Source organism: Grus americana, chromosome 28 (assembly GCF_028858705.1).
Source record: "Grus americana isolate bGruAme1 chromosome 28, bGruAme1.mat, whole genome shotgun sequence".
In the NCBI taxonomy this organism is placed as follows: domain Eukaryota; kingdom Metazoa; phylum Chordata; class Aves; order Gruiformes; family Gruidae; genus Grus; species Grus americana.
Window position 1 is genome coordinate 1,981,448 of NC_072879.1, and position 25,698 is coordinate 2,007,145.

The 25,698-nt window shown below is 56.6% G+C and overlaps 3 protein-coding genes across 8 annotated transcripts in view; all 3 read right to left on the reverse strand.

The window, feature by feature from the left end:
• Positions 1-275: 275 nt before the first annotated feature.
• On the reverse strand, positions 276-6,800 carry YJEFN3 (YjeF N-terminal domain containing 3). The gene is made up of 6 exons (XM_054805628.1): positions 6,633-6,800; positions 3,642-3,750; positions 1,997-2,107; positions 1,795-1,908; positions 1,170-1,320; positions 276-508 (listed from the first exon to the last, which is right to left on the reverse strand). Exons 1-6 carry the CDS (start codon positions 6,677-6,679, stop codon positions 294-296), a joined length of 747 nt encoding a protein of 248 aa, XP_054661603.1. The 5' UTR covers positions 6,680-6,800; the 3' UTR covers positions 276-293.
• A 578-nt stretch (positions 6,801-7,378) lies between these two features.
• On the reverse strand, positions 7,379-8,812 carry NDUFA13 (NADH:ubiquinone oxidoreductase subunit A13). The gene is made up of 5 exons (XM_054805499.1): positions 8,661-8,812; positions 8,452-8,530; positions 8,078-8,149; positions 7,933-8,002; positions 7,379-7,644 (listed from the first exon to the last, which is right to left on the reverse strand). The coding sequence occupies exons 1-5, from the start codon at positions 8,752-8,754 to the stop codon at positions 7,525-7,527; spliced, it is 435 nt and encodes a 144-aa protein (XP_054661474.1). The 5' UTR covers positions 8,755-8,812; the 3' UTR covers positions 7,379-7,524.
• A 6,599-nt stretch (positions 8,813-15,411) lies between these two features.
• Positions 15,412-25,698, reverse strand: part of GATAD2A (GATA zinc finger domain containing 2A) — a 67,637-nt gene continuing 57,350 nt past the window's right edge. For all 6 annotated transcript variants that reach the window (XM_054805325.1, XM_054805322.1, XM_054805326.1 and 3 more), the window contains 6 exons: positions 25,102-25,233; positions 23,772-23,939; positions 22,654-22,933; positions 21,836-22,125; positions 20,861-21,047; positions 15,412-19,934 (listed from right to left, as the gene is read on the reverse strand). In XM_054805325.1, coding sequence (XP_054661300.1) covers positions 19,804-19,934; positions 20,861-21,047; positions 21,836-22,125; positions 22,654-22,933; positions 23,772-23,939; positions 25,102-25,233 — 1,188 coding nt within the window. In that variant the 3' untranslated portion in view covers positions 15,412-19,803. The remainder of the gene's footprint in view (positions 19,935-20,860; positions 21,048-21,835; positions 22,126-22,653; positions 22,934-23,771; positions 23,940-25,101; positions 25,234-25,698) is intronic.

The window sequence follows — 25,698 nt, forward strand, 5'->3', positions numbered from 1 at the left end:
CCCTCCCCGTTAATTGAACACCCCACAGCGAGGGGGCTGCTCCCACGACCCTTCCCCGGTCTGTTCGAGGGTTTCAGCCTGGGGGGGGGGGAATGCAGCAGCACCAGTGACCCCCCCAGCCACCCACGGGACCCCGGCGGCTGCCCACGTCCCCACTGGACAGGTGATAGAGGTCACAGCGGCGCGGACGGGGCGTGGGACCGAGTCCCAGCACCAACCCTGCGGGAGACCACCGGCCCCTCGCCGCGCGGCCCCAGCAGACACCGGCCCCGGGGCAGAAGCCGCCAAGCGCTTTATTGCCGGGGGGCTCGCAGGGCCACCACGCACTCGGTGCCGGGGTACTCGGGTGGGTTGAGCTCGAACTTCTTCTGCACGTCGTAGGGAAGGAACCGACCGGCCACGAAGTGCTGGCGGCCCAGGAAGCGGCGGGCGCACTGCTTGGGCGCCGACAGTGACACCAGCACGTCGGGGCTGATCCCGCCGCTGCTCCCGGCCTCCACGTCCCACCCTGCGACGGCAAAAATAAAGACACGGGGAGGGGGTCAGGGGGGTGGCCCCAGGGGACACGGTGCAGCCAGGAGATCCGAGGTGATGCGCCGGTGGAGGATGCTCTGGGGTGGTGGAGGTGGGGAGGGCACAGGGAGGATGGGGTGCGTGTGTGTGTCGTCCCCCCCCACTACCGGCATCGCCGCCCAGAGCGACTCCGGCTGCATCCTGGCACCGCGTGGGGTTTTTCTTGGTGGGGATTCACCGGCGGCCGTGCCGAGGGCTCCTGTTTGCTGCTGCGGCGGGAGCGGGGGACACGGCGGGGGGGGGGGTGATGGTAATTCCAGGCCTGGCCACTAGACACCCGGGTGTTTTCAAATTACATCATGTCTCAGTTCAGGGAGTTTGTTATTTATCGTGGATGCCCCGAACGCATCTGCGGGGAGCGGCTGCCAGCCCTGGCTCCCGGTGGGGATGCTGCCAGGCTGGCAGGGGCGGGGGGGGAGAGCGGGGGGGTCCCCGGGGGTGTCCCCACCCCGGGAGGGCACCGCGGGGGCTCCCCGGCCACCCAGGCGTCGAGCCCAGGGTGACGCAGGGTGACAAGCCCGGGGTGTGGGGTGCAGCACCCCGAGGTGCGGGTGGGGGTCCTATCCTGCCTGGGGGGGCTGAGCGTGGTGCCGGACCTGAGGGCACGTCCAGGCTGACGATGGGGATGCGGACGTGCTTCAGGGTGGCCAGGATGGCGGCGCAGGGCTCCCTCCCCTCGCCCGCCTCCGCCTCGGCTCCCAGCACGGCATCCACCACGGCGTTGTAGGCATCGTTGATCAGCTGCACCTGGGGGGGACGACACACGGTGGGCAGCACTGGGGGGGGGTCCCCCGGCCACCCCCCCACGGGCCAGGCACCGAGCCCGACGCGGGGATCCCGTTTTCCTGCAGAAATAGACTCACCCAGCAGCTACCGCCAAAAAATCCCCCCCCACCCGCCCCCCCACCCCCAGCCAGGGCGAGGAGGGGGGACGAGGGGCGCGGTGGCGGGGCAGAGCCCGGCACGCCGAGACGCGTGGCCTCAGCCAGGGCAGCGCTTTCGGGTCACATTCCTCCCGCCGAGCCCGGCGCTTCCAACAACAACAGAGCCGGTAGCTGGCGGGGCCGCGGCAGCCGCCGCTGGATTTCATGGCATCCCCGGGCTCCCAGCAGAGCCGGGGGCGGCGGCGCGGGCGTGGGGGAAGGAATAAATAAAAGAATAATAAACTCAACCACGTCAGCCGGGGAGCATGGCGGTGGCGGGGGCTCCGGGGGGGCTCACCTCGGTGGGGAGGTAGGAGAGGAAGGGGATGTCCATCTTCTCGCACTGCGTCGTGAAATCCCGGTACAGGGGGTCCGGGGAACGTTTGGGGTAGAAGATGGTGGGCTCGTAGTCCTGCGCGGTGGAGAGCAGGGATGCAGCATTGGAGCCCGGCACTGCTCAGGGACGAAGAGGAGGAGGAGGAGGGGAGGAAGATACCTACAAAGATCCGCAGGTGCCGAGCACACACCAGCCCGATGGCACCGTTCTGCGCTGGGCCACACACCACCAGCACCGTGGGCTGCTTTCGCGGCAGGGATGGCAGCGGGAAGGCCTGGTGAGAGGATACAGGGACATCGCAGCGCCGCTGAGCCCCATCCCCCCGGGGTGGCCCTGGGGATGGCACCCAGCGCCAGGGATGTGGCAGGGACGTGGGGACTGGGGCTTGGGGGGAAAATGGACCCGCGGTGGGGATGTGCTGCTGGCTGGGCAGCACGGTGCGTGGCGGTGTGGGGACGGCACCCATGGTGGGACGGGGCATGTGATGGGATGGGGACGATGTCCACAGTGGGGTGGGGATGGCACCCATGGCGGGGTGGGGATGGCACCCGTGGCGGGACGGGGCCCGTAGCAGGATGAGGATGATGCCCCTGGCGGGATGCAGATGGTGCCCACAGTGGGACGGGGAAGATGCCCAAGGTGGGTCAAGGACAACGCAGAGGACAGGGATGATGCCCGTGGCGGGACGGGGCTCCCCGCCAGCCTGCAGGGAGGCGGCCGCGCGCTCCACATACCAGCAGCCTGCAAAGGGAGGCTCTGTTTATCCATTGACAGATTTTTTCCTGCTCACAGAGCCTGGCTCCGGGTCCCGTCCAACCGCCAGAGAGCCGAGCGGCACGGCCTGCCTGCAGCCGCCGGTGTGCTGGACAAAGCCGCGCTTGCCTGGCCCTGGCCCTGCCCCAGCGCCGGCCGTGCTGCCAGCTGTCCTGGGGCTCCCGGGGACGTGCCGGGAGGGGACGATGCTGGGGAGCCTGGCTGGGTGGGGGGGATGCCCCAGCTGGGGTGCGGGGGTGGTGTCCCTGGCTCAGCCCCACGAGGAAGAGGAGGATGCTCAGCCCCATGAGGAGGATGCTCAGCTGGGGCTGGCGGTGGAGCCAGGGATGCTGCGATACGAGGGGTCCCTGGGGCATGGGCAGCCCCACGCTGTGGGACCAGCACCAGCCCCAAGGCAGCCCCAGGACCCAGAGAGGCTCCAACACCCAAATATTTCCCCTCCTTAGAGAAGGCGAGGGCAGAGCACGGTCCAGACACCTCCGACGGAAAAGCTGAGCCAGGCGGGCACGGAGCTCGCCAGCCTCTGAGGCACAAAGCTGCCCTTGATGCTGCACCTCCGCTCGGCCGCGCTGCCCAGAACCCGGCTGCTGCCTCCTCCTCCTCCTCACATCCAGCACGAGCGCTCAGGGCTGCCAGCACCAGGAGAACGTTGCCAGGGCGTGGGGAGCCCCAGGGAGCCCCCCGGCACCTTTCTCCCCGCACGTGGCAAAGGCAGCCGGTGCCTGGCAGTGCCGACACCCCGGGAAGGGCTGAGCATCCCCCTCCCGTGGGGGGTGTCATTCACCCCAAGGGAAATAACGAAGGGTGGCTGAGGAACGTGAAGAAAACCCGCCCAGGGAGAAGGTGCAGCCCTGGCACAGCCAGAGCATCGCTTCCTGCTGGGCTCTGCCGCTGGCCCCCGGCCCCTGGCCCCGTGCCTTGGTCCGGGGCAGGATGGTGACCACAGCCGGGGGTGGGAAAGGCCACGCGGGGGGGGCAGGACGAGGGTGGGAGAGCAGGCGGTAGTGAAGCCCCCGGCCCCGCTGGCCGCTCACCTTGGTCACAGCCATGGCACAGGCGTGTCCCCAGATCTCGATCAGCTGCTGCCGCCCGAACCGGTAATCCTCCAGCAGCTCCTTCTCGATGGCCTCCGCCTCCGCTTTGCTGGGGGGGGAGCGGACAGCAGTGAGGACGGGGATGTGCTCCCACCCCCGGCACTGAGCCCCTCGGGACCCCGCTCTGTCCCCGGGGCGCGGGGCAGGGGATGCTCGGGGACACCGGGCTGGGGGCTCGCGGGGCTCGCGGTGGGCACAGCCAGCGGCTCGGGGCTGGGAACGTGCACGGCCGGCACGTTCAGGGGCCCAACGCCGTGGGGTGGGGGCTGTATTTCGTGCGAGGCACGGCCCTGGCAGCGTCCCCGGGCTCGTGGGGATCGGGCTGTTATATAAAAGTCGAACAATGCTGCGGTTGTTCCTTTGCTGCCGAGCCCAGAAGTTGGCAGGGCCAGGGAGCCTCCAAATTGGACAATAATTGCTCACATCTGTTGGCTCACCTGCGCTGCGGATGGGAACAGCATGTGCCGGATCCAGCATGCCGCCGCCGCGCTTGTTATGGAAGGGACAGTGAAATCTGGCCCCCGGGAGAGGCGGGGTTGGGATCCCAGTGCCCCGTGGATGAAAACCCGCAAGCCTGTGGGTGAGCTGGGGTGCTCCCCGTTTGGGGGTGCATGCTCACACCTTGCTCGGTCCCCGCTGCAGGGAGGGGACCTGCCAGCGCCCTGATGCGATGCTCCTGGCCCCAGGAGCTGGAGGGGTTACAGGGCCGGGGTCCTGCTGGGTCCCTGGCTGCGGGGTGGCCCCACACCATCCAGGCTGACCCCATGGAGCAGCCACGTCCCCTGGGTGTCCTGGCAGCCCCCAAAGCCCCCATGTCCCAGCAGACCCTGTACCACGCTGTCCCCTGGGTGTCCTGGCAGACCCCAGAGACCGCTTAGATCTGACGTACCCTGGTCATTCTGGCAGACCCCGGAGCCCCCCTGTTCCCCGGCCACCCTGGCTGACCCCAGCCCATCCCCTGGGTGTCCTGACAAACCCACAGACCCTACAGATCTGCCACACCCTGGTCACTCTGGCAGATCCCATAGACCCCACAGACCCCATCCCCTGGCCGTGCTAACAGACCCCACATCCTCTGGCTGACCCCAGAGATACCCCCCTACCCCCTGCATGTCCTGGCAGACCCCACGAGACCCCAGCGCCCTGGCCATCCTGGCAGACCCTCAGAAAAGCCTCATCCTGCCCAATCCCATCCCATCCCCTCCATCCCATCCTTTCCTATCCCATCCATCCCATCCTGTCCCATCCCATCCCATCCCATCCATCCCATCCTGTCCCATCCCATCCCATCCCATCCATCCCATCCTGTCCCATCCCATCCCATCCCATCTCATCCATCCCATCCCATCCATCCCATCCCGTCCCATCCCATCCCGTCCCATCCCATCCCGTCCCCAATCCTTTGGTGCCCTCTAGTGAGTCCCAGCCCAGCCCCAGCCCCACATCGGGGTCCTGTGGGCAAACAGGGGGGAAAAGGGGCCAAACCTGCCCCTGGTCTCCCCTCCCGTGGCGGGGGTGGCAGAGCCGAGCGGGCCCCAGCACAGCTGCGTTGTCGGTCACCCAACAAAAGACACGTTTCGGCTCTGACAAAGTTCCCCACGTCTGCTCCGGGGGAGAACATTGCCTGTAATCGCTGCTGGCAGGGAAACCTGGGCCCAGGCCCGGGCTGGCTCCCGCTGTCCTGGCACCATCCCCGGGAGGGGACATCACGGGGCTCCCTGCGTGCTGGCTCGCTGCCCACCCGGAGACCAGTGTCCCCCCCAAATGCTCCGGGGGGACACGTTCGCCACCAGTTTCCCCCCCCGCTCGCCCCGGGGTTTGCAGTTTGACTTTGCTCTGGGGTCTGGGAGGTGCGGAGGGGGGACAAGGCGGGGGGATTGCTGCTCCTGTCCCCTGCGCAGGGGTAGATACCCCTGAGAGCCCGGGGGAGACCCAGCAAAGCCCAGTCCGACCCAGTTACTGGTGCCTCCCGGAGCAGATGGTGGATGGCCAGGGCTGCAGCTGCACTGACGGGGCAGAGACCTCACGGGGAGCAGGAGGGAGAGGGGCCGGTGGACGAGGGGCTTGAGAGCACCCCTCCGGTGTCCCCTCCCGCACCCCAGCCCGGGGACACCCCGAGCTCTGCATGCCGGCTCCACATCCCAGTTCTTCGTCCCCTCTCTGCATCCCAGCTCCGCATCCCAGATCCACATCCCAGCTCCGCACCTGCTTCTCGGGTGCTCCGGCTGTCCCTCCCGGGCACAACTCAGCTGGGGAACCCCCCCCCCCGCCCCACCAGGGTGTAAGCGGGGGGACAGCAGAGGCACCAGCCCTGCCCGGGACCGGGGTCCCCCCGCTTCGCTCCCCGCGCTGGGGACGCGCCTGCCGGAGCCATCCCTGCCGCAGCCATGGAGACCCGGGATGCAGTTGCTCTGGCAACCGAGGCTATTTGGGTACCTGTCCCCCCCTCCCACCCCTCGCCCCCGCGGCTCGGGGGTGCGAGAAGCCGGGGTGGGATTGTCCCGGGGGACCGACTGTCCCGGGGGACACGCCTGGGGACAGCGCGGGAGCCGGAGGCGCCGTGTCCCTGCCCGGAGGAGCCCGGGAGCATCAGAGGGGGCAGGAGCCGACCCGAGGGGGGTCCCGGGGCAGCGGAGGGTTCCGCCCCACCACCGGCACCGCGGGAGCCCCCAGCACCCTCCCGGGCGGCCGCCCGGTACCGGGATCCCCACGACATCCCTGCGGACCAGCCCAGGGTGCGCCGGGGGGGCACCCGCTGCGGGGGGGGTCCCGGCTGTACCGAGGGCGAACCCCGGCAGCCCCGGTGCGGGCACACGGTGATGGGCACAGACGTGGCAGGAGCCCAGTACCGCCCCCCCCCGCCCTCCTCCGGGGCTCCCATCGCGCGGTCTGGCGGGGGGGGCTCCCCAGGGCCGGGATGCCCGGACTCACCTGAGGTACCGGGGCGGCTCCCGGCCGGGGCCGGGCGCGGAGCTCATGCCGGGCAGCAGGACGGGGCAGCGGCGGAACCCTGCGGGAGCGGCGGCGGCAGCGCGACCCCCACGGTGCTTCGCGGTGCCGCCCGGGGGAGGTGGCTCCGGCTGCCCCCGCCCCGCCCGGCCCGGCCCGGCCCCCCCCGGCTCTCCCCTCCGCCGGGAGCATCGCCCCGGCCCCCGCCCGGTGCTGCCGCCGGGAACGGGCACATCGGCAGCGGGGCCCGGCCGGGGCGGGGGCAGCAGAAATCGTGTCTGACACCCCGCTTCAGCCCGCAGGCAGCTGGGGGGGGAAGGGGGCAGCTGCCTGCACCTCGCTGCGACCCCGGGAAGCACCTTCCCTCCCCTGAGCAACAGACCACGTCAAAGACTCAAAATCGGCGTTTTTCGAGCCCTCCCCACCAAGAAACTGCATTTGCAGCATCAGCGACTGCAGGGCAAGCTCAGAGCCTGCAGGGCTTGCCCCTCCCCACCCCCCCAAAACCCCGACCCCCTGCCAGACCCCACCAGGACACTGAGAGGGACAATTCCCCAGGGCAGGGGACAGGCAGGGCCAGGAGCTTTGGGCAGCGGGAACATGGCCCAGCTCAGCCACACAGCGACCGGCCGCCCGGCCCACGCCGGTCCGGGGTTCTGGGAGTGAGCGCCGGGACCCCCGGACACGCAGGTGCAGAGAAGAACAACAGGAACACGCACGACACCGTGTCTGACACCGCGGATCCGTGTGGTTTTAATAACTGACACTGGAAATGGCGGCACCTGGCAGCCGCCACCCCCCCCACGGCACCGGGGGAAGGTGGCAGCCCGGGAAGCGCTGGACCAGGCCGTGCTGGACCAGGCTGTGCCGTGCCTCAGACGTAGTACTGCAGCCCAAACTTCTCGTTGTCCATCTCGCTGGTGGGGCGCAGGTAGTAGAGCTCGTCCAGCGTTGGGGGGACCCAGCGGTCAGTGTGGAACAGGGACTCACCAACCTGGGTGGGGAGAGAACGCTGGAGGGGAGCAGGCACGGCCGCACCACGGAGATCAGCGTCCCCCCTGCTCTCAGCCCTGATGGGGGGGGACAGGCTTTACCCCCCAGCGTAGCCCCCCCGTGCTGCTGGTTCCTGGGGGGCTTCTTCAAGCCCAGGCGATCTGAGCTTTCCAACAGACCCAACACAGACCCAAACCCACCGGGCCGGCCGGTTCCCGCTGCGTGGGGCTCACCGAGGGGCAGCCTCCGGCACAGCCCCCCCACCCCGGGGCACCCAGGACTCACAAACCTTCCAGCCAGGAACGTCCTTCATGATTTTGGCCTCTTCATCCAGGTTCTGCCGCAGCAGGCGCAGGGTCCTGCAAGAGAAGGGGAGGCTGAGCCCGGAGCACGGGGACACAGCGCCCGCCGGGGCCCCCCCGCGCCCCCGGTACCTGCGGTCTGACTCCGCCTGCAGCAGTGGCATCAGGGCGATCCGCGCCTCCAGGTCCTCGATGAGCAGCCGCCTGCACCGGCACGGGGGACACACACACAGAGCTCAGTGGGGCACCGGGGTGGGGAGCGGGGAGAACCGGGGGAAGCTGGGGCGGGGAGCTGGAAAGGGCCGGGGGGTCCCGGGGAGGGGACGTGGGGGAAGCAAACCCCGGGCACGGAACCGGCAGTCCCGGGGGCGGGGGAGAACGAGGTGCCAGAACCGGTGAGCCCTCGGGCAGGAGCCGCAGAGGAGGCAGGGGATCGCGGGCGGGGGAGCGGAGCGTCCCGGGGAGGGACCGGGGGAAGCCCCGGGGCGGGGGCAGGGAGGCCCCACCTGCGCTCCCGGTTCCACTTGATGAGGGTGTAGTAGCCCAGCAGGAGGCTGCCGATGCCGAGCGCGAAGAGGCTGTAACCTGCGGGGGGGAGCGGCGGTGAGCGGCGGCACCGGGGGGAACCGGGGGGACACCGGAGGGACACCGGGCCGGGCCTCCCCCGCGGGGCCTCCCGGGCCCGGCCCGGCCCCGCTCCCCGGCCCCCGCCCACCTGAGAGGCCGCGGCGCGGGAGGTGCCGCTTGTAGTCGATGGGCCCGTACCCGCCCGGCGGGGCCATGTCCTGCTTCACCTTCGGCGCCGCCATCCCGGCGGCCGCACCGACGTCACTTCCGCCGCGCTCGCAGGAAGCGCTCTGCAGAGGCGCTGTCACGTGATGCCACCCCCCGCAGAGCGCCGCCGGCCGCGCCTTAAAGGGGCAACGCCGGCTGCGGGCAGCGGTGGGGTCCGCTCCCGTCGGTCCCGGTGCGGCCGGGGGGAGCCCGGCGGGCGGGTGGACGGACCGGGAGGCGGCGGCGGCGGGGAGGTGTCGCCGAGCACTCGGACAGGGCGTGGGGGTGTGGGCGGGGACACTGGGGGCGCCGGCTGCGCTCCGTGCGCGGATCCTGCACCCGGGGGGTGCTCAGCCCCCCCGTGCACGGCCGGTACCGGGGCAGGGCTCCTGCACACACGCCCCCCGCCGTGCACGCTCGGATCGGTGCATGCACCCCCCTGTGCCCGCTCGGTGCCGGTGCACACCCCCCACCCCGTCCCGGTGCACCCCGGGCGGGGCGGCTGCGCGTGCTGGAGCTACGGGAGGGTGGGGGGCGAAGGGTGGGGTGCACCCACTGGCAGGCAGCCCCCAGCTGCGTGCACCCACCAGCAGCGAGCGTGCACGCACTTTCAAACACGCCCCAAAAAGCGTGCACCCCACCGGCGAGCGTGCCCCGAGAGTGCAGCCGCGAGCAAGCACGCACGGGCAAGTGTGCGCTACGGCGCGTGCAGCCACCCGCAAGCAGGCAGCAAAAAACGTGCAAGCGTGCACCAAAACCCACGTGCACCCAGCAGTGAACAGGCCCCGGGGCAACGTGTGTCCCCCCCCCCCCAGCCCCTTGCACCCCAACTCCCGGCTGTGCGCAGCCCCCCCCGGCCCAGAGGCACCCCCAGCACCCACTGTTTCACCTGTGCAACCCCCCACCCTCCCCAGTCCCGGGGGTCCCAGCTCAGCACCGGCACCGCGGGGCAGGAGCAGGGCAAGGGGCACCACAGCACCCTGCACCCCCGGGCTGGTTTTTCCCTGCACCCCCCCAAATCCAGAAACCCTCGGACGCTTCAGATCAAGGTCACTCTTGTCTTAAGCTCTAATCAGCGGCCGTAATCCCTCGGCTGCTGCGAGGAATTAATGACTTTGCAGATGGCGCGGCCGAGGTGCCCACCAGGATGCTGGGGGCAGCCCCGGGTTGGGGGGCCAGGGCACCCCCCGGTGCAGCAGCTCCCTGTTTTCTCCAGCGCTGCTTTGCTCCCGTGGGAGCCGTGGGATGGGGGAAGGATAAGGATCGCTGCCTCCTGGCCTAAATCCTGCACCCGGCATCGCTGGGCTGGGGGGGCACAGGGGGACCGTGGCGCTGGGGAGTGGCGTCTGCCCGCCCGGCCGTGCGAGGGGGACGGGGAGGACACACGGAGAAGGGTGAGCCCAGGGGTGCCCGGGGTCCTCGTGGGATGCACTGGTGGATGCGGGAATGGCGCCTGCTCCTTGCCCCGTCCTGAGCGACCCTGTGGGTCTGTTAGCGCCCAGAGCCGGGGTCTTCCTCCGCACCCGCTGTGGCTCGTTCAGCCTTTGTAGAAGATGACTTGCTCGGCCTCCCTGGTACCAAATAATTTCATCGCAACCGCCTTTGCGGGAGAACTGAGCCGATGCGTGGGCAAAGACCCCCACGGGGGAACCAGCAGCCACCCCGCGACCCGCTCGCTGGCTCCTCGTCCTCCTGCCCCCACTTTTGGCAGAGATGGGAGTTAAACCCGACGGCCACCCGTGATTCTCATCGACGTCCCCGGGGAAGCGCATCTGGAAGGGAAAACACAGGCGGCACCTCCCCATCCAAGTGCTTTCCCGGTGGGAGCCCCCGGAATAAGCTGCACCCTCGGGCACAACCACAAAGCCAGATCTCCAGCAGCTTCTTGGCCCATGGGGAACACAAACCCACCCCCTCACTCCCCTGCCGGTACCTTTGCTCCTGCTCCGAGCATCGAGCCCGACCAGAGCACGGTCAAACCTTCACTGCTGCGGTTTGAGCTGCAGCTTCCCCGGGGGGGTTCCCACTCCCCAGGCACGTTCCCATGCCGGGAGCCATTTCCCCACTTCCCGTGTGGTCCCTTCATCACCTCCACGGGCCCCGTGTGCTCCGGGGTTGGGTGCTGAGCTCCCGCTTCCCTGGGCCTCCGAGGTTTTCCTTTTGAGGATGCTCCAGGGAAGAGGCTGCAACCCGGGGGGGGCCACCCCTGCGGCGGCTGCTCCCCACCATGCCTGGGCTGATGGAAACCTCCCACTCCCTTTGTTTTCCTCCATCTGAGAAGACAGAAAGGCATCGCTGGCTCATGATGAAGCTCGCTGAGCTAACGAGCCAGGAAAATGAAGGTGTGCAGGGATGGGGAGGCAGCACAGGTTTTGGGGTTTTTTTGGTGGGGGAGGACGTCACGTAAGCGGGAAATCACCGTGGGCACGGCTTGGACTGGCTCTGGACTCTGTGGATGCTCCAACCCCACCACGCGCACCGGGGAAAGGCTGGAGAAAACCCCCAAAGCCCCGTCTGGGGGACGGGACTTACGATTCATGGGCTGATCTAAAGGTGTTGGACGAGGGGCAGAAATTCAGCCTCGTTTCCCAGCAGACAGGGATTTGCTTCTGGGTTCAGGGTGTTCAACGCTTACCTGGGGATTTTGCTGCTGGCAAATTATCCTAACGAAGCCGGCGTGACTTTGGTAGGACACCCACGCGCGTTCCCTGATCCAGCCTGGCTGCGCATGGCGGGGGGGGAGGAAGGAGAAGAAAAGCAGGAGAGATCCGTCAGCGCGTTTACAAGGAGAACCCCCCAGTCCCTGAGCAGCCCAAAGCCCGCAGCCGCTGTTCCGCTGCGGAAGCCAAATTTCTGCATTTAACTCCAACCAGGTCTGGTGGCTTTGCAGGACCCCGAGACACACACACACACCCCCCCAGACTGGGGGGTCCTGGACCGGAGTCGGGGAGAACCCAGGCCAGAGCTCCGTGCGAAGGTGCCCCGGGACGTTTCACACCTTGCACAACCCCGTGCTCGCTGCCTGAAGATGCAAAACCCATTGGGTTTTGTTCCGCCGCCCCCCCTGTAGCAGGGAGGAGGGGGCTGAAGGAAGGGCTGGTGCAACACCCTGGCATCGCAAACCCCCGGCTGCCCTGGTGCACCCCCCAAAAAACCCCCGTAATGCTCTTTTCTTACCCGCAAGGTGCATCACCGCGGCACGGGCAGGCGTCCGGTCCAGGCAGCGCAGGCAGGAGCGGCACCGCGATACGGGAACCGCTGGGAATAACGTTCCTTGATACCGAGGAGAGAGTCGCCCAGCGAAGAGGAGCTGCCTCGGGTTGGGGTCTCATAATCGTTATTATAATTACGGACTGGGTGTTCCATAAGTGGGATTATTTCTGCGTCGCAGGGAGAAGGAACCCATCTGATGGGGTTTCCACGTACCGCCTGAACCCACAAACCCCGATTTACCCTTCTCTAGGGCCGTCAACTCGAAACCTCCCCAATCCCATCAAACAGCTCCATCGAAACGTGGGCGAAGCCGGTTTTGTAGCACACCACCCGCTTATCTCACAGACCCGTAATTAGCAGCACAGGAGGCTCAGACCTGGCACTAATTTTAGCAGCAGACTTGAAGGAGCCGGTCCTTTCTCAGCAGGACGCCGGGAGGAGCACCCGAGGGCTGATGTGCCCAGCGCTCTCCTGCTCTTAAGCCTGACTTAAAAGCCAGGCTTTATAACTGCAAAAAGGGTACAAAGAGTTGTTGGTCTGTTTTTCAGAAGTCATCATTTCACAGCTTGGGTTGTCTGACAAATTCCTTTTTAAATAAATTAACCTTTATCCTTAGGAACAGAATTCCTTATTCAAATGATCATTATTAAGGCTTTCGCTAAGCGCTATCGCACCGTTCCCACGGGATTTGCCTGGAGGGAGAGGGCTCGGCTGGTCCCAGCCCCGAACCGTTTGGTCCCATCTGGGATGGTCTAAACCGCATCCTCTGCCCCATCTCCCCATCACCGCCAAAGCCCGGAGAAGGGAGCAAGGGATCGGCACGAAAAGCAGCGGCTTAATCTACTACTTGTATTTAAAAGGGGTTTCACACATCTCTCCCCCGTACGCCGTAAACCCACTGCGGCGTAATGCTGAAGGGTTCCCATGTTCATCGTGTACATTTATAGTTTATCGTCCATAGCAAGGAAGGTATTTAAAGAGCCCAGCTTTCCCTTCTTCGACTGCATCGATGACAGCCTGAGCTTTTCTTTCTGCCGAGGGCAGCAGGTGAAGGCGCAGGACAGGACCGAGCGGCTCCCGACGCCTCGAGCAAGGTGAGACCCCGCGGCCGGCTCCGAAGCGGGAGCTGATGCAATCCCATCCCGCTCTTACACAGCAGCCGCATCATCGCTTTTGGGACCGGGCCAAGTGTTCGTTAGGATCGAAAGGAACCTTGAAACCTCTTTGGTGCCGAGGGGATGCTGAGCCGGGGGGTTCGGAGCGGGTCAAGCCCTGGGGCAGCCGCGAGGAGTGGAGGGAAGGCTCCGGGGTAGCTGATGGGGAACGGGAGTAAGACAGGTTGTGGGTGGGATCACAGGGGGTGTCCGGAGTCATTCCAACCCTCCCGGAGGTGATACCCAAAGGGCCTCTTCCTCCTCCTCCTCCTCGGGGCTCAGCCCCTGCCCGTGCTGCAGACCAGTAATTTCCAGTAGCTGCATTTCCTAACACGGCCCCTGAACTGGGAATTTTCCAGGATGAAGTGTAGTAGGCTTAACCCTTTAGATGCTGAATTCCCACGACAGAATTACCTCCGGGACTTTTCAGACACCAACCCGGGGTACGGGACCTCTCTACGACGTCCATCTGCCCCCGGCGCGTGGCAGCTTTCAGATGTTGCCATCTTCCACCGCTCTAACCCCCAGTCGCTCGATGGTTTTGGTACCAAAATAGGCCAGCGTTAATAGCCCGCACTTCAGCAGTTTCGCATAAAAAGACTTCCTCGGTAAGAGCCCTCACCAGCACAGCAATTAACCAGCTTTGAGGAGAATGAAATAGCTTGAATTAAACCGGTTCCTGAACTTGCATGTTCAGAGATTTTGAGATTTATTTCCCCCCCCCCAATTCTAGAAGGTCAAAAGAAGCTTGGAAAGGACCCAAAAAACCACCCCCCAGCCCCGATGAGGGTCAAACATTTCCACCATTGGTGAACACACCAGAGGGTTCAGGTCAAGGCTGACCCAACCGCATCCAGCAGAGCCGGGAGAGGGGTCCGGGGGGTTCCCCCCGGCTCTGCCCGCGCTGCTCTGGGTGCGGATCTGCTGGTAAAACACGGCTGCCCTCGCCGGGCAGAGGCTTTGCCCCCCGCCGTAACCTCCTCCTCGTAACCTCCTCGGTGCTCTGCCCCGCAGGATGCTCCTCCCATCTCCTCTCGCCATTCCAAACCCGGGTTTTACGACGCCAAAACAAGTTATTCCTGCTTTCGCCCCGAACAAACCACTTCTCATCCTCAGGGAACGCAGGCGTTTCCATGAGGAAGGCTCGCCAGCGCAGAGCCAGGCAGCCGCCATCGCTTCTTCCTTGAAACGGCGTCTTCCCGACGCAGGCTCGGGGCAGAGGACCACGGCTGGAAAGGGCGGTCAGTTATTTCTGGCAGGACGATGCTGGGATGCTCGACGAGGGTTTCCAGCTTCAGGTCACGCGCACCCAGGGCTCCATCCGGCACGTGCACGGATCCAGTCACCGTTGTGGTCTTGCCCTTGACAGTACAAATGCACACGCTGCGTATGGAAACCTGAGCTGAAAAAAAATAAAATAAAATGTGGTTTTCCCCTCCCTTCGAGCTGGGCTTCATCCTAGAGCAGGAACCATGTCCCATCTTCCCTCTCTCCTCCCGAACAAGCGACTCCGGAGCACGGGCTGTCGGCAAAGCCGCGTTTCTTCGGCTTGCTGGAAGTCACCGTCAGCCGAAGGGGAACGGCTTTGGGGAACTGCCCGTAGCAGGAGAGACCCCGGTGCAACGGGACTTGTTCTGCCCCATGTCGGTGGCGCTTCCCAAGGTGCTGAGCGATGCTCCAACAGCTTTGTTTTTATCCATTTTATTTTTTTGGAGGCCAAAACTATTCGGGCAATGTTCTTGTTCAAGTTTGGGACGGTTTCCTCTCCCAGAGGGTAGCGATCCACCGGCTTCTTGAGTTATCCTGGAATATTTAAATACACTTATGGATGTATTCCAAGTATTTCAGAGAAATGGGGGGGGTTACATTTCTAGTTCTGGGAGTGCAGAGCCACCACGACTGCAGCTCTCCAGCTCCCATCCTGCCCCGTGCCCTGCAGGCAGAGCGCAGGCAGCTTGTTTCATCTTCTCTGGCCTGCTTGCTTGGGAGGCGACGGGGGAAAAAAGGCAAGGGGGGGGAAAAAAAGGCAAGGGGGGGGAAAAAAAAGGCACTGAGGGACAGAGAGCAGCAATTCCATGGTGAGAAGGGCTGAGGGGTGTGTGTGTCTTGCTTCTGCTCCATCCGCATCCAGAGATGGCACCTGCGAGGACGTTTACTCCGTTCATGGCTTTTAATTTCAATCCATGAAATTCTCCTTCCTTGGCTGTTCTCCCCGCGCCTCTTTTGGGGGAGGAGGCCGGAGGGGAAGGGGCCAGCAGAGCCTCACCGCGACGCCCGTGGGGCACAGCGAGATGCAGCTCCAGGCAGAGGTACGGGAAAGCAGAGGCAGACCCAACCGTTTCTCCATTTATTTATTGTCATTCAAATACTAAAAATCCCTCACAATACAATATACAGTCATTGATTTCAGATTCTTCCGCCACTGGGACTATCAGGTTTTAGTGGGAAATTTTTTTTTTTTTTGAAATTTTTGTTTTATTATCAAAGATTTAGAGTCACAATAAATACAAGTGACAAAACCATACCCTGCGCTGGCGTAACATTACTCTGTTACGCTCCCTTGTTAGATGATTATAAATTCTTTTTCTTTTTTTAAAAAAAAAAAAGCACAATGCAAGTTATTTCACTAAATGCAATATACAGCGTAACTCTGCCTTAAGCAGACAAACACTACTGCGGTTTCTTGAGGTCTTTTCGCATTTTATATATATATTTATATATTTATATATTATTTAAAAAAAAAAAAGCCTTCTGTGCCCCCTAAACCTGCTCCACTCTACTCACTTCTGCAGCCCAAGTCCCCCGTTTTCCATTCTGAACTGTACTTTGGTAATTTTATTTTCCTTAATAAGCAAATAAATGTGACAACTAGGTCTGAATTCAGAGGTAAATGAATGTTTCCCTAAAACAATGATTAAAAAAAAGTCTATAGAAAAAAACCCAAGCCCAAACTATCTCAAGTTTAAGATTAACCAAGAGTCTTCCTCACTATTACAGCTGGAAAGCCATTTACAGCAATCTCTACAACAGAAAAATTAGCAAAGTCACCCTTTACACAAACTGGAAAAGCTGTCCGCGTCAACTGCGCTATAAAAATTAAAAGGTTCGACCAGGCCACTCGTCGTGTGTCTGAGCAAAGCACTGCGATCTCGCCAACGCTCAGAAATCAAACAGATCATAAATTAGGTTATTAAAAAAAAAATAATAAAATAAAAACCACACAGCTCCCAAATTGCAACACGGGTTCAAATGAAAATCCAGGGTTTATTTCACAAGTTGCTAAAATCTAAGTACAATAGTCATTTTCATTATTACTGTATTATAAAATCTTGTAGTCGCAACGTCTCCAAGAAAGGTTATATGGCTTGCAAGAACCAACGCTGCTCTAACCCTCTCCCCAGGAGAGGGGGGAAGCAAGCAGCATCCGAGCAATGTCAAACCAGCTCATGCAGCAGTTTGCAGTGAAGCAGTGGAGGGTCGGGGAAAGAGGACGCGACGCCGGATACTCCACCTGAACGATACCGATTTACAGGTTAGACTGTCGAGCAGCACGTTCAGTCTCTTGTTCTGAGGGAGCTTTAAGTAAAATGGTCTTTTTTTTTTTTTTTTTTTCCCCAGGAGAGGGCTGACGAGGTGACTTTCGGACAGCTCTGCGGCAGAACTGATAGCCCTTACGGAGGCAGGAATCCCAAATGTGACAGCAGGAGAAATAAACCGAAGATTTGTTCTTAAAGTGTGTCTAACCCCCCCTCCATCACAATTCCCAAACGACTGAACCTTTAGGGCGTAACACCATTACGTGACTGTTCCATCTAACTGAGCTTTTCTGTTTGTTTGCTGTTTTTGGGGTTTTTTTTTTTCTTCTGCAAGAAGGGGAACATACAGATGGGGAGGAGGAGATCTGGAAAGACCGCAGCAAGTGTTTTAACAACTATCTAAACCTAGCATGGTACCTCAACTAGCCCAGTTCAACACTACTCAGCCCAATACGCAGTTTTGACTACAAAGGAAGAAGCAATTTTTCTGGCATTTAACACATGTAACCGCTTACGTCTTTTCCCGGTGCATTTATCTAAAACTTTGCAGAAACACATATGCAATAAATATATCCTCCAAGTTACCTGCAACACTCCAAGAACCACAGATTAAAAACAATGTCAAACCCGGTTTGAATCCCGACAGCCTAATATCTGTGTAGTATTTTCCATTCACTTACAAGACCTTCAATATAATTCTACCCCAAGACGTAAGATAGTACTTGTGGGGTTTTATTCTACATTAAATGAAACCAGATTGTGGTCTAGTGTTGGTGAGGGAGCAACGTTTGTAAGAGTATGTCCAGACTCATTTTTATTTTCAGTTCCAAATCTTAAAATAAGTCTTCTCAATTATTTTAAGGCTTATTTTAAGTCTTCCCAATCCATTGTGTTGAAATTAAAATTTACAAGCTGCTGTACTGGACTGGTGGTATCCAAAAAGGTTTTGACATAGCTTTTAAAACAGGAAAGTTTAATACTTCTGCCCCTCTTCCCATTCCCCTTTTTTCCAGCATTGGCCAAAGGTAAAGCTACCCCAACACTGGAAAGGAATTGCTAAGTTGTCCAGGTTTCCCAAAAAGGCATTTTAGTTTGAGAAGTTTTGCTTGTTCTCTTTAAACAAACGCACTCTTCCCAGGTGATTTAACTGTGCCAGACATTTGCATCAATGATGAGATAATGCAGGCAATTTGTCAGAAGAGAGAAAAAAACCAAACAAAACCAGAAAACCTCCACGCAGGTAAGGAACTGAAACTTTTTCATAATATTTCAAAGTGCAAAAATAAAATGCACTCAATTTCTCTCTCCACATCTCCCAATCCAAAATACCTTGGAATGAAAAGAAAAATTAAAAACTCAAACCAATTCCTCTCATCCCCCTTTAGCTCTTAACATACATTTGTAAAACAAACAGAAAAAACAAAGTCAAATTGAAATTCTAGGGCTTTATACAGCAACAAATACCATTTTGCAAAACTAGGTTTTCTATACTACCGAACAGTTTTCAAAGTATCTAAATACTGATGTTCACACAACAGAAGAGGGGCTAAAATGAATGAGTTTTCTTTTTCTCTATGCCATAGTTAGATCTGAAGGGGGACAACCCTACACAGTTATTGGTTTAAAGTTAGATCTAACAGCAACTGCTAAGAAAATAGATTCAGCATAAACTGAATAGTAACCCCTCCCCCCTTTTCTTTTATATATAGATATATAGATATATATATATAATTTTGCAAATAATTCTTATCAGCACTAGTTCTAGTACTGATATGCAACATAAGTAGTAAGGCATGTATTTCTGCCACTTGAATTCAACTTTAATTTGGGAGAAGCACAGGGAAGAAGGAGGGAAGATGACGAGAAGAAAAAAAAAAAAAAAAGAAAACTGGACCTGATGGATTTGGGTTTAACCTGTGGAATCCCCAAAATATATTAAAACCACGCAGAAACCTGTCCTTAAAGCAGGGTTACCTAAAGCTCTATCAAAAATGAAACACTGAAGTGATGGACAGAGGAGCATGCTCGGGACGCCTGGAAGAACGGAGCTCTAGAGGGATCAAGGTAGGCAGTCCTGCCCCCAACGTGCCCAAGGCGTGCTGGCACCGTCATTGGGCCACCGCAGCAGGGACCAGCAACGGTCGCTTCTCGGTGGGTATCGGCAGAAGAAGGAGCCTGCGACCTGGATGGCAGCCTCCCGGTCCTCTGCTCCCTCCACTCGCCCTTTCTGATTGCGTGCAGCTTCTGGAATTCCTTTTTTTTTTTTTTTTTTTTTTTGAGTAAAATTGCTCAAAACAACATCAACAACAACAAAAAAACCCTCCAAAAAGAAAATAATCAAAAACAGTTTCGCTTTTAAGTCTCTGGGAACACATGAAAGGCCCAACTGCTCTTCGCTGAATTAGAAAGACTGAACAAAGGTGTTTGTCTATTCAGAAAATTAGATTTTAGACTACCAACAGTTCAAAGTCTATTCAAAACAGAATCCAACAAAAGTGAGAGACTCCTGCACTGGTTCCCACCTACCAGACAAGTTTTGGTGGCAGCCAGTCCCTTAGGAAAAAAACAAAAACAAACAAACCATACTCAACTGGAATTTGAGTTTGCACTTATTTATCATTAGCTCATCATCAGAAGATTTTGAAACATTATAATCTGTAGACTGCCTTCCTGGCTGAAGGAGGGGCAGGGAAGAAAAGCAAACATGAACTCGGCTCACTAAATGCATCTGCAAGATCGGGTTGAAATTCCTCTCTCCTTGAACCGACATCCACGCTCGATCGCGAACGAACACCACGTTCTGGTGAATGGGTAGTTATTAATAAAGAAACCGAAGGCAGAGAGTCGTTTAGTCCTCCTTTTGTGCTGGTGACAAAAAAATCCAAACTAAATATATAAAGCCAAAAAAAAAAAAAAAAAGAATTCTTCCCCTTCCCTGACAGCCTTCATCATCAGTCAATCACAAGAATCTGAGAACCAAATGAGCTCAAGTCTTTCCCACCCACGTGGTGTCATTTTCTCATAGCAGGGACAGCAGCACTCGATGGGATGAGGAGTGGTCTTCTTGCGTCCTATAAAGCCTGGGGCATATCCAGCTGGGATTAAAGCAGATTCCACTGTAATGTGGTATAAAAAGGATGGCAGAAACAGGAAAAGTCTTCCTCTCGGGCATTCCTCTGCATTATTTCCACGTGGCGGACTGTGGGATGGACCGTGGGGGAATCATATCCAGGAGATACTCACGCTGGCGGTCTACTGCTGAGGATGACTTGTGCACAGCTAAACTAGGATTAACAAAAGGTAAAGCCCCACCTGACGAGACAGAAAAGAGAAGAGAGAACAAGTGTCACAGTACGATACAAACTGAGACAAAACAGTGGCAAAAAACCACACTACTCATTTCATATCTAAATATGCATGGGGCACTACTGGCCACAAAGGTCAGGCACTTTCAGAAGATGAAAGCTTCCAAAATCATCCCAACAAATAGAAGCAAGATTTTGTACCAGAAATGAAGATTTGAGCAGGCTAGAGCTCTCTGCAATGAAATTACTTTTTAAATGAGAAATTAAGCTGTCAGGGATAAAAAAAGAAAAAAAAAAAAAGAAATCCATTCAATACTGGACAAGAAAGTAGATCACAAAAGAGCTAGTTGCTACAGTGTTTCCTTCCTGGAGATCCTAATTATCATTTAAGAAAACAAATTACTCAAGTCAGATTCTTATATATAAAAAAAAGATTAGATTAGAATTTTTAATTTCCACTTGTTCAAAGCAACAGGTTCAGTTATTTCAAAAATCCTGGGAGTGTGCACTGTAGCCTTACCTAGAGCAAAACCATCTACTTACTCTACGTGGCTTTCAGCAAAGAGAAAACACCAGTCAAAATTAAACGACTGAATTAAACTCCCAGAAACAAATTACAAACTCCTGCGGCACGGTACTGGCTGTGCGTACGGACTCAACGATGAGCAGTCTGACATTACATCTATTCAGTCTGTTTATAAATGTGTAAAGGAGCAGTTTTTATTTGGTAGCACCACCCGATCACCCCTTTTGATGAGCATAAACCACACCAAAAGCAAGTGCCAACAACAATACTAAGAGCAAAGCCTCGGTACCATCAGGCTTTCATGCAGGAAGTGTCAAAGAGAAAGCATCCTTACCCAAAGAACAATGATTGTGGGACAGAGTGCAGCTAGTAAGTACAAAGAAAAGAAACTTTAGAGAAAAATCTACCTGTATTGATGGGAGTCTTCTTCCAGGCGGCAGCGCTGCCCTTGCTGACAGGTCTCTCAGCATGCTTACCTGGCCTACTCCCAAGTGCTGCTGCAGACGATGCATTCTGCAACTTGGGTGACTGGCTAAATGCATGCAACACTCCTCGTGCAGCTCCAGGAGGACCTCGAGACATCTGGCTAGAAGTCTGGCAAGAGAGCAAACAGTAAGACAGGCATAGCAGATTTCTGTCTCTCAAGTACTTGGTGAATCTTTACTGCCCCTCTCTCCTTCCCTGGCTGCTTCTGCCAAGTCTGCAATGCATTACTACAGTTTCGGGGCTGAAAACTTCCAAGACATCTCTACAACAAATTAAGAAGCAGCTTTCTACTTCTGAAAGCAACTCTAAGGACAAGGAATTACAATCAGCTGCAAAGCAGCAAAAAATATGCTGTGTAACCATCTCCATGCACAGGCAGCACTCTTAATTCCCTGTACCTTCATTATTTCAACTCAAAGCAGCACTTAAGCGGCTTCCATCTTCCCCCAACCGAAAGGTGGTTTTACAAGGTGTGCGAGACCCAGTCCCGGTCATGGATGGTTGTTACCATCACCTTAAAACTTCACAAGCAGCACTGTGTTCCTGGCTCAAGCTCAATTTGCTCTTGTGTATCTGGCACTGGAGCACCATTTGCCATTTGGTACGTTCCAAAAACAATTGAGGAATAGGCTTTGCAAGCTATGAGTCAAACACCCTAGATAATTACAATGACTCTGCAGAAGAACACCACTCTTCAGAGGTCATCATTCACGTATGGGGTCCCCACATGACACAAAACACTTTCACCAGCCCGGTTTTAAGCTTACGCCCCAACACACAGACTGCCGAGCTAAAGTAAAGCAAGTTTGTGCGTTGTTTTCATGCCTGCCCACCAAACACTTGGGTTTGGAGCCTCATCTTCACCGAGATCTGGCTTCTGGTGGACAGAGCCGTACCTGCTTGAGTGAGTGGTGCTGCACTATAGGGTCTGACTTGGTCTGTACAGGAGACGCGGTCTGTTGCAGTATCCTTTGCTCAATCTCCTGCTCTTGCTGCAGTGCTTTTACGAAGGCAGCCTTCAGTCGGTTAGTGTGCTCAGCTTTCAAGGCCTTTTTCTGATTCGATGTCATGCAGGTTTCACACATAATGGTTCCGTTCTTCTCTTCCCTCCAACGGCAGGTGAAGTCAGTCTTACACTGAGCACACATATAGGGCTCACGAGATGATACAGCAACCGAAACTTTACCTGGAGAACACAACCAGCTTAGCTCAGCTCCATCTGCGGCTTCTATGAATGAATACTTGAGAAACCTCACGAATATTCCAGCATAAAAAAAACCCAAACCCAACAAACCAACCCCAAAGCAAACCCTCCACCCTTATCTCCCCTCGGTCTGAAGCCTTTTGCATTACTAAACTTTAAATCTTTAAACTCTTTACTTCTGTGACTGCATGTGCAGGTTAGAGAGTTTAGCGGCGATGGACAAACAAGTGGCTGATAGGAAGTCAACAGCTCTGGGGAGAACCGGATGCTTTTTAGAGAACTCTTTACAACCAGTGTCTAGCCTATGAGATACCGTAACACACTGAAATTTCAGAATTTTACAGTTAAAACAGTTTGAAAAGTACTAAAGGAAGTGAATCCCAGATTTGACAGAATATGACGCTTTAATCCTGTGACACCTGAAATGCACTGCTGCCTGCTATTGAGTTAAAGTCCAGATGGCAAAGATTCTCTCCTCACCTTTGAGGAACATTTTTAACTCTATCTCACCTTGAGTTTCCAGCAAATTCTGCACAACTTCTTCCAACCCGACTAAGTAAATAAATTCGTTATTAGCTGCACTTGGCAGGAAGTTCATCTCTGGCGCAGGCGGCTTGGGAGGAGGGATCTCCAACAGCGTCTTCTCCAGCTGCTTCCGCAAGGCGAGCTTGGCGGCAGCTTGCCGGCTGGCCGGCGAGTCGTTGGAGTTGACGATGGAAGCGGCGCTGGTCGTAGTAGCGTTAGCCTGAGCGGATGTCACGGTTGTACCTTTGATTGAAGTTGGTGAAGCCTGGGAGGAAACACAACGCGGCTTAGCAACAAGGGCTGGATGGTTCGGTGCTTTTGAGACACGTGCTCCCCTCCACCAAGGGGGATGAGAGGGAGGGAGAGCGTGGGGCTGTGTGCGATGAAGGCTGGCTGCTTGGGATTAGACCGAACTGCCTGCTTTTAAGTCTTGTTTTTGCACGTGACTGAACAGATCACAATACATACGTGTACTGTGACATTGTACCTCCTGTTACAAATACGATCTGTCATCTAACACTTGAATTCTTTTTCTAAAGAACTTCACTTTTCCTTACTGATCATTTTTATAAGGCAGTTTAAGAAATTCTAAAGAAAAAACCAAAACCAACTCCAACCGCTGACTTTAAATTGTTTTCTTTATCTACAGCACCTGCGTGCCAGTATCGGTGGTGGATGTTAAGTAGCTGCTTCAGTATCTCTCGGTGTTTCAAATAGACGCAATAACCCATTTTGAGCTCTGTTTCCTAGAACACTCATCTACGCTTCTAAGGAAGAGAGAGAGAGAAAAAAAAAGATACCCTAATGGACAGCTTCATATTGAAATACCAAATGTGAAATGAGGCGCAACATTCAGGTCACTGAAATATGTATCTATTTCCAATATTCTGTAATGTTTTTCTCCATTGCTATGTACAGGAGGTGAGTGTGAACAGAGAGAGAGGCTGCATGGGAAGAACAAGGAGCAGTAATAAGCAGCCGCATCGGCTCGAGGACAGCAGGCCCCGTCAATTAGATACAGTAACCCAGGGATCATTAATTACAACAGTTATTTCTGTTTCTTTGCATGTTACGTTTGACATAAAATACCTTACGGAACTCACCTGCGGGATATTGACAAGCAGGCTGGTGTTGGGGACGTTGGCGACGCGGATCAGACCCTGCTGGATAATTCGCTGCCCCTGAATTTGTACGCTGGGGACCGATGCCCGCGGTGCCAGCAGCAGCGGAGGCGGCCCCGTGCTGGAGTGCTGTCGGATGTTGTGGATTTGCTGGGAAGACACAGAAATGGGCTGATGCAATGGTGCCATGAACGATGGGGAGGATTAGATAGCGGGAAGTAAGCGGTGGGAGTCAAATGGGATGACATGAGAGAATGGGAATGAGACGAGGCAAGGCAAGGAACGCAAAGAAAGCGCGGTAATTAACATCCGTGCCAAAAGGCGATGTTTTTCCCTTTCCCTCTTGTCAAAATGAAACAAGTAGAACGTAACATGAAGAGATGCTTGTATGTGAGGCCATCATATTACAGCCGGAAGAGCTGTGTCAAAAAAAAAAATTAAATCTAAGTTTCCAAGTCAAATTTCTTTCAAAATGTATGGCTGTTAAGCCTGTTTCATTTCAAAGGCATTAGGAAAGCTATGTCTCAGAATGAGGTTTTCTCCATAATCAGAACAGAAAGAAAATGAAGCACCAAATCTCTACCTTCCTCCTTAATGCTGGCTATGCAACAGATAAAAGCAGACCTTTCACTGCAAAATAAATCCTCATTTAACAAGAAAATATTTTTTCCTGGTATCCCACGGAAGTCATAATTTTAGAATACCGTATCAAATTGAACACTGCTTTCCTACTCCTTTAGTGACACCACTATTTTCTGTTATAGGTGATAAAGACCCTGCAAAGCCGCACTTTCAGACTTCCAGCCGACTATCTCATTTCAGCAGCTCTTACTCAATTGCAAGAAAGACACAATGAGGAAAAAACCCCTGACTTTTAGCATTTGAAAAGGTGAAATTGATATGACAGAAATAATAACAAGGGGGGGAAAAAAGGAAGAACAAGGGATTGTGTTTCATTTCCTCTGCTGCTGCTCTCCTAAAAAGAGGGTGAAGCTGGAAGCCTGTAAATTAACTTTCATAGTAAAGGCAAACAAACTGCTCTGGCGCAGCTAAGGGAAGCAGCAACGCAGGTAAGGCAGTATCCTACATCACCACAGGATTTTCTCGGGCTTCACTGGAAGCGTTACGGGACAGCACAATAAGCAAAAGCGGAATGATGCAGGACCTTTCAGCAGCAATACATCTAGCCATATGAAGAAATTCCAGCAAGAACTTCATAGGTTCCCTCCAGACAAGCAGAAAGATGACTAGGGAAACAGTTAAGATGCATCAAGGGAAAACCAGAGCGGCTCTACACAAGGTAAATACTTACCTGTGCTCCTCTGACAAGAGGCGGCATTACTATCTGCGTGTTTTGCTGATTTCCTAATTTCGAAGAAGTTTGCTGCCCTCCACGGACCAAGGGAGGGGGAATAACAGTGCCTGGTATACGCGTAGAGGAGGTCTGCAAGACAGAAAATAGATTACTCACGTTGTTTCATTCTGGTATATTTATATGCATGCTCTCTGCTGCTGCTTAGTGTGCCGATAAAACGGTATCTGAAGTCTTACGCAGCAATATAACATACGTAAGGACACGATGGCAGTCTGGCTACATGCTCGGGGATTGTTCTTTCTCATCCTGCACAGAATTCAAAAGGGAAAGAGCGGTCCTGAACGTTTTCATCTGCCCTCCCACCACTGAAATTCAGTAGCTCAAGGACTGCTGTACTGAGACACGCCAAAGAGGCTCGCCACAACCCGAGGGCGAGAGCAGGGGGTACAGGAGCGCAGCTCTCCTCTCTGGCTGACGTGACCGATGCAGTATGTGTCTTGAGGCAGTGGAAAGACTGTAGGACAAGAGATGGCTGGGCTGGCTGCGGTGCAGTTAGTGTTGGGGAAAAAAAAAATGAAGGAAAAAAGAAGAAGA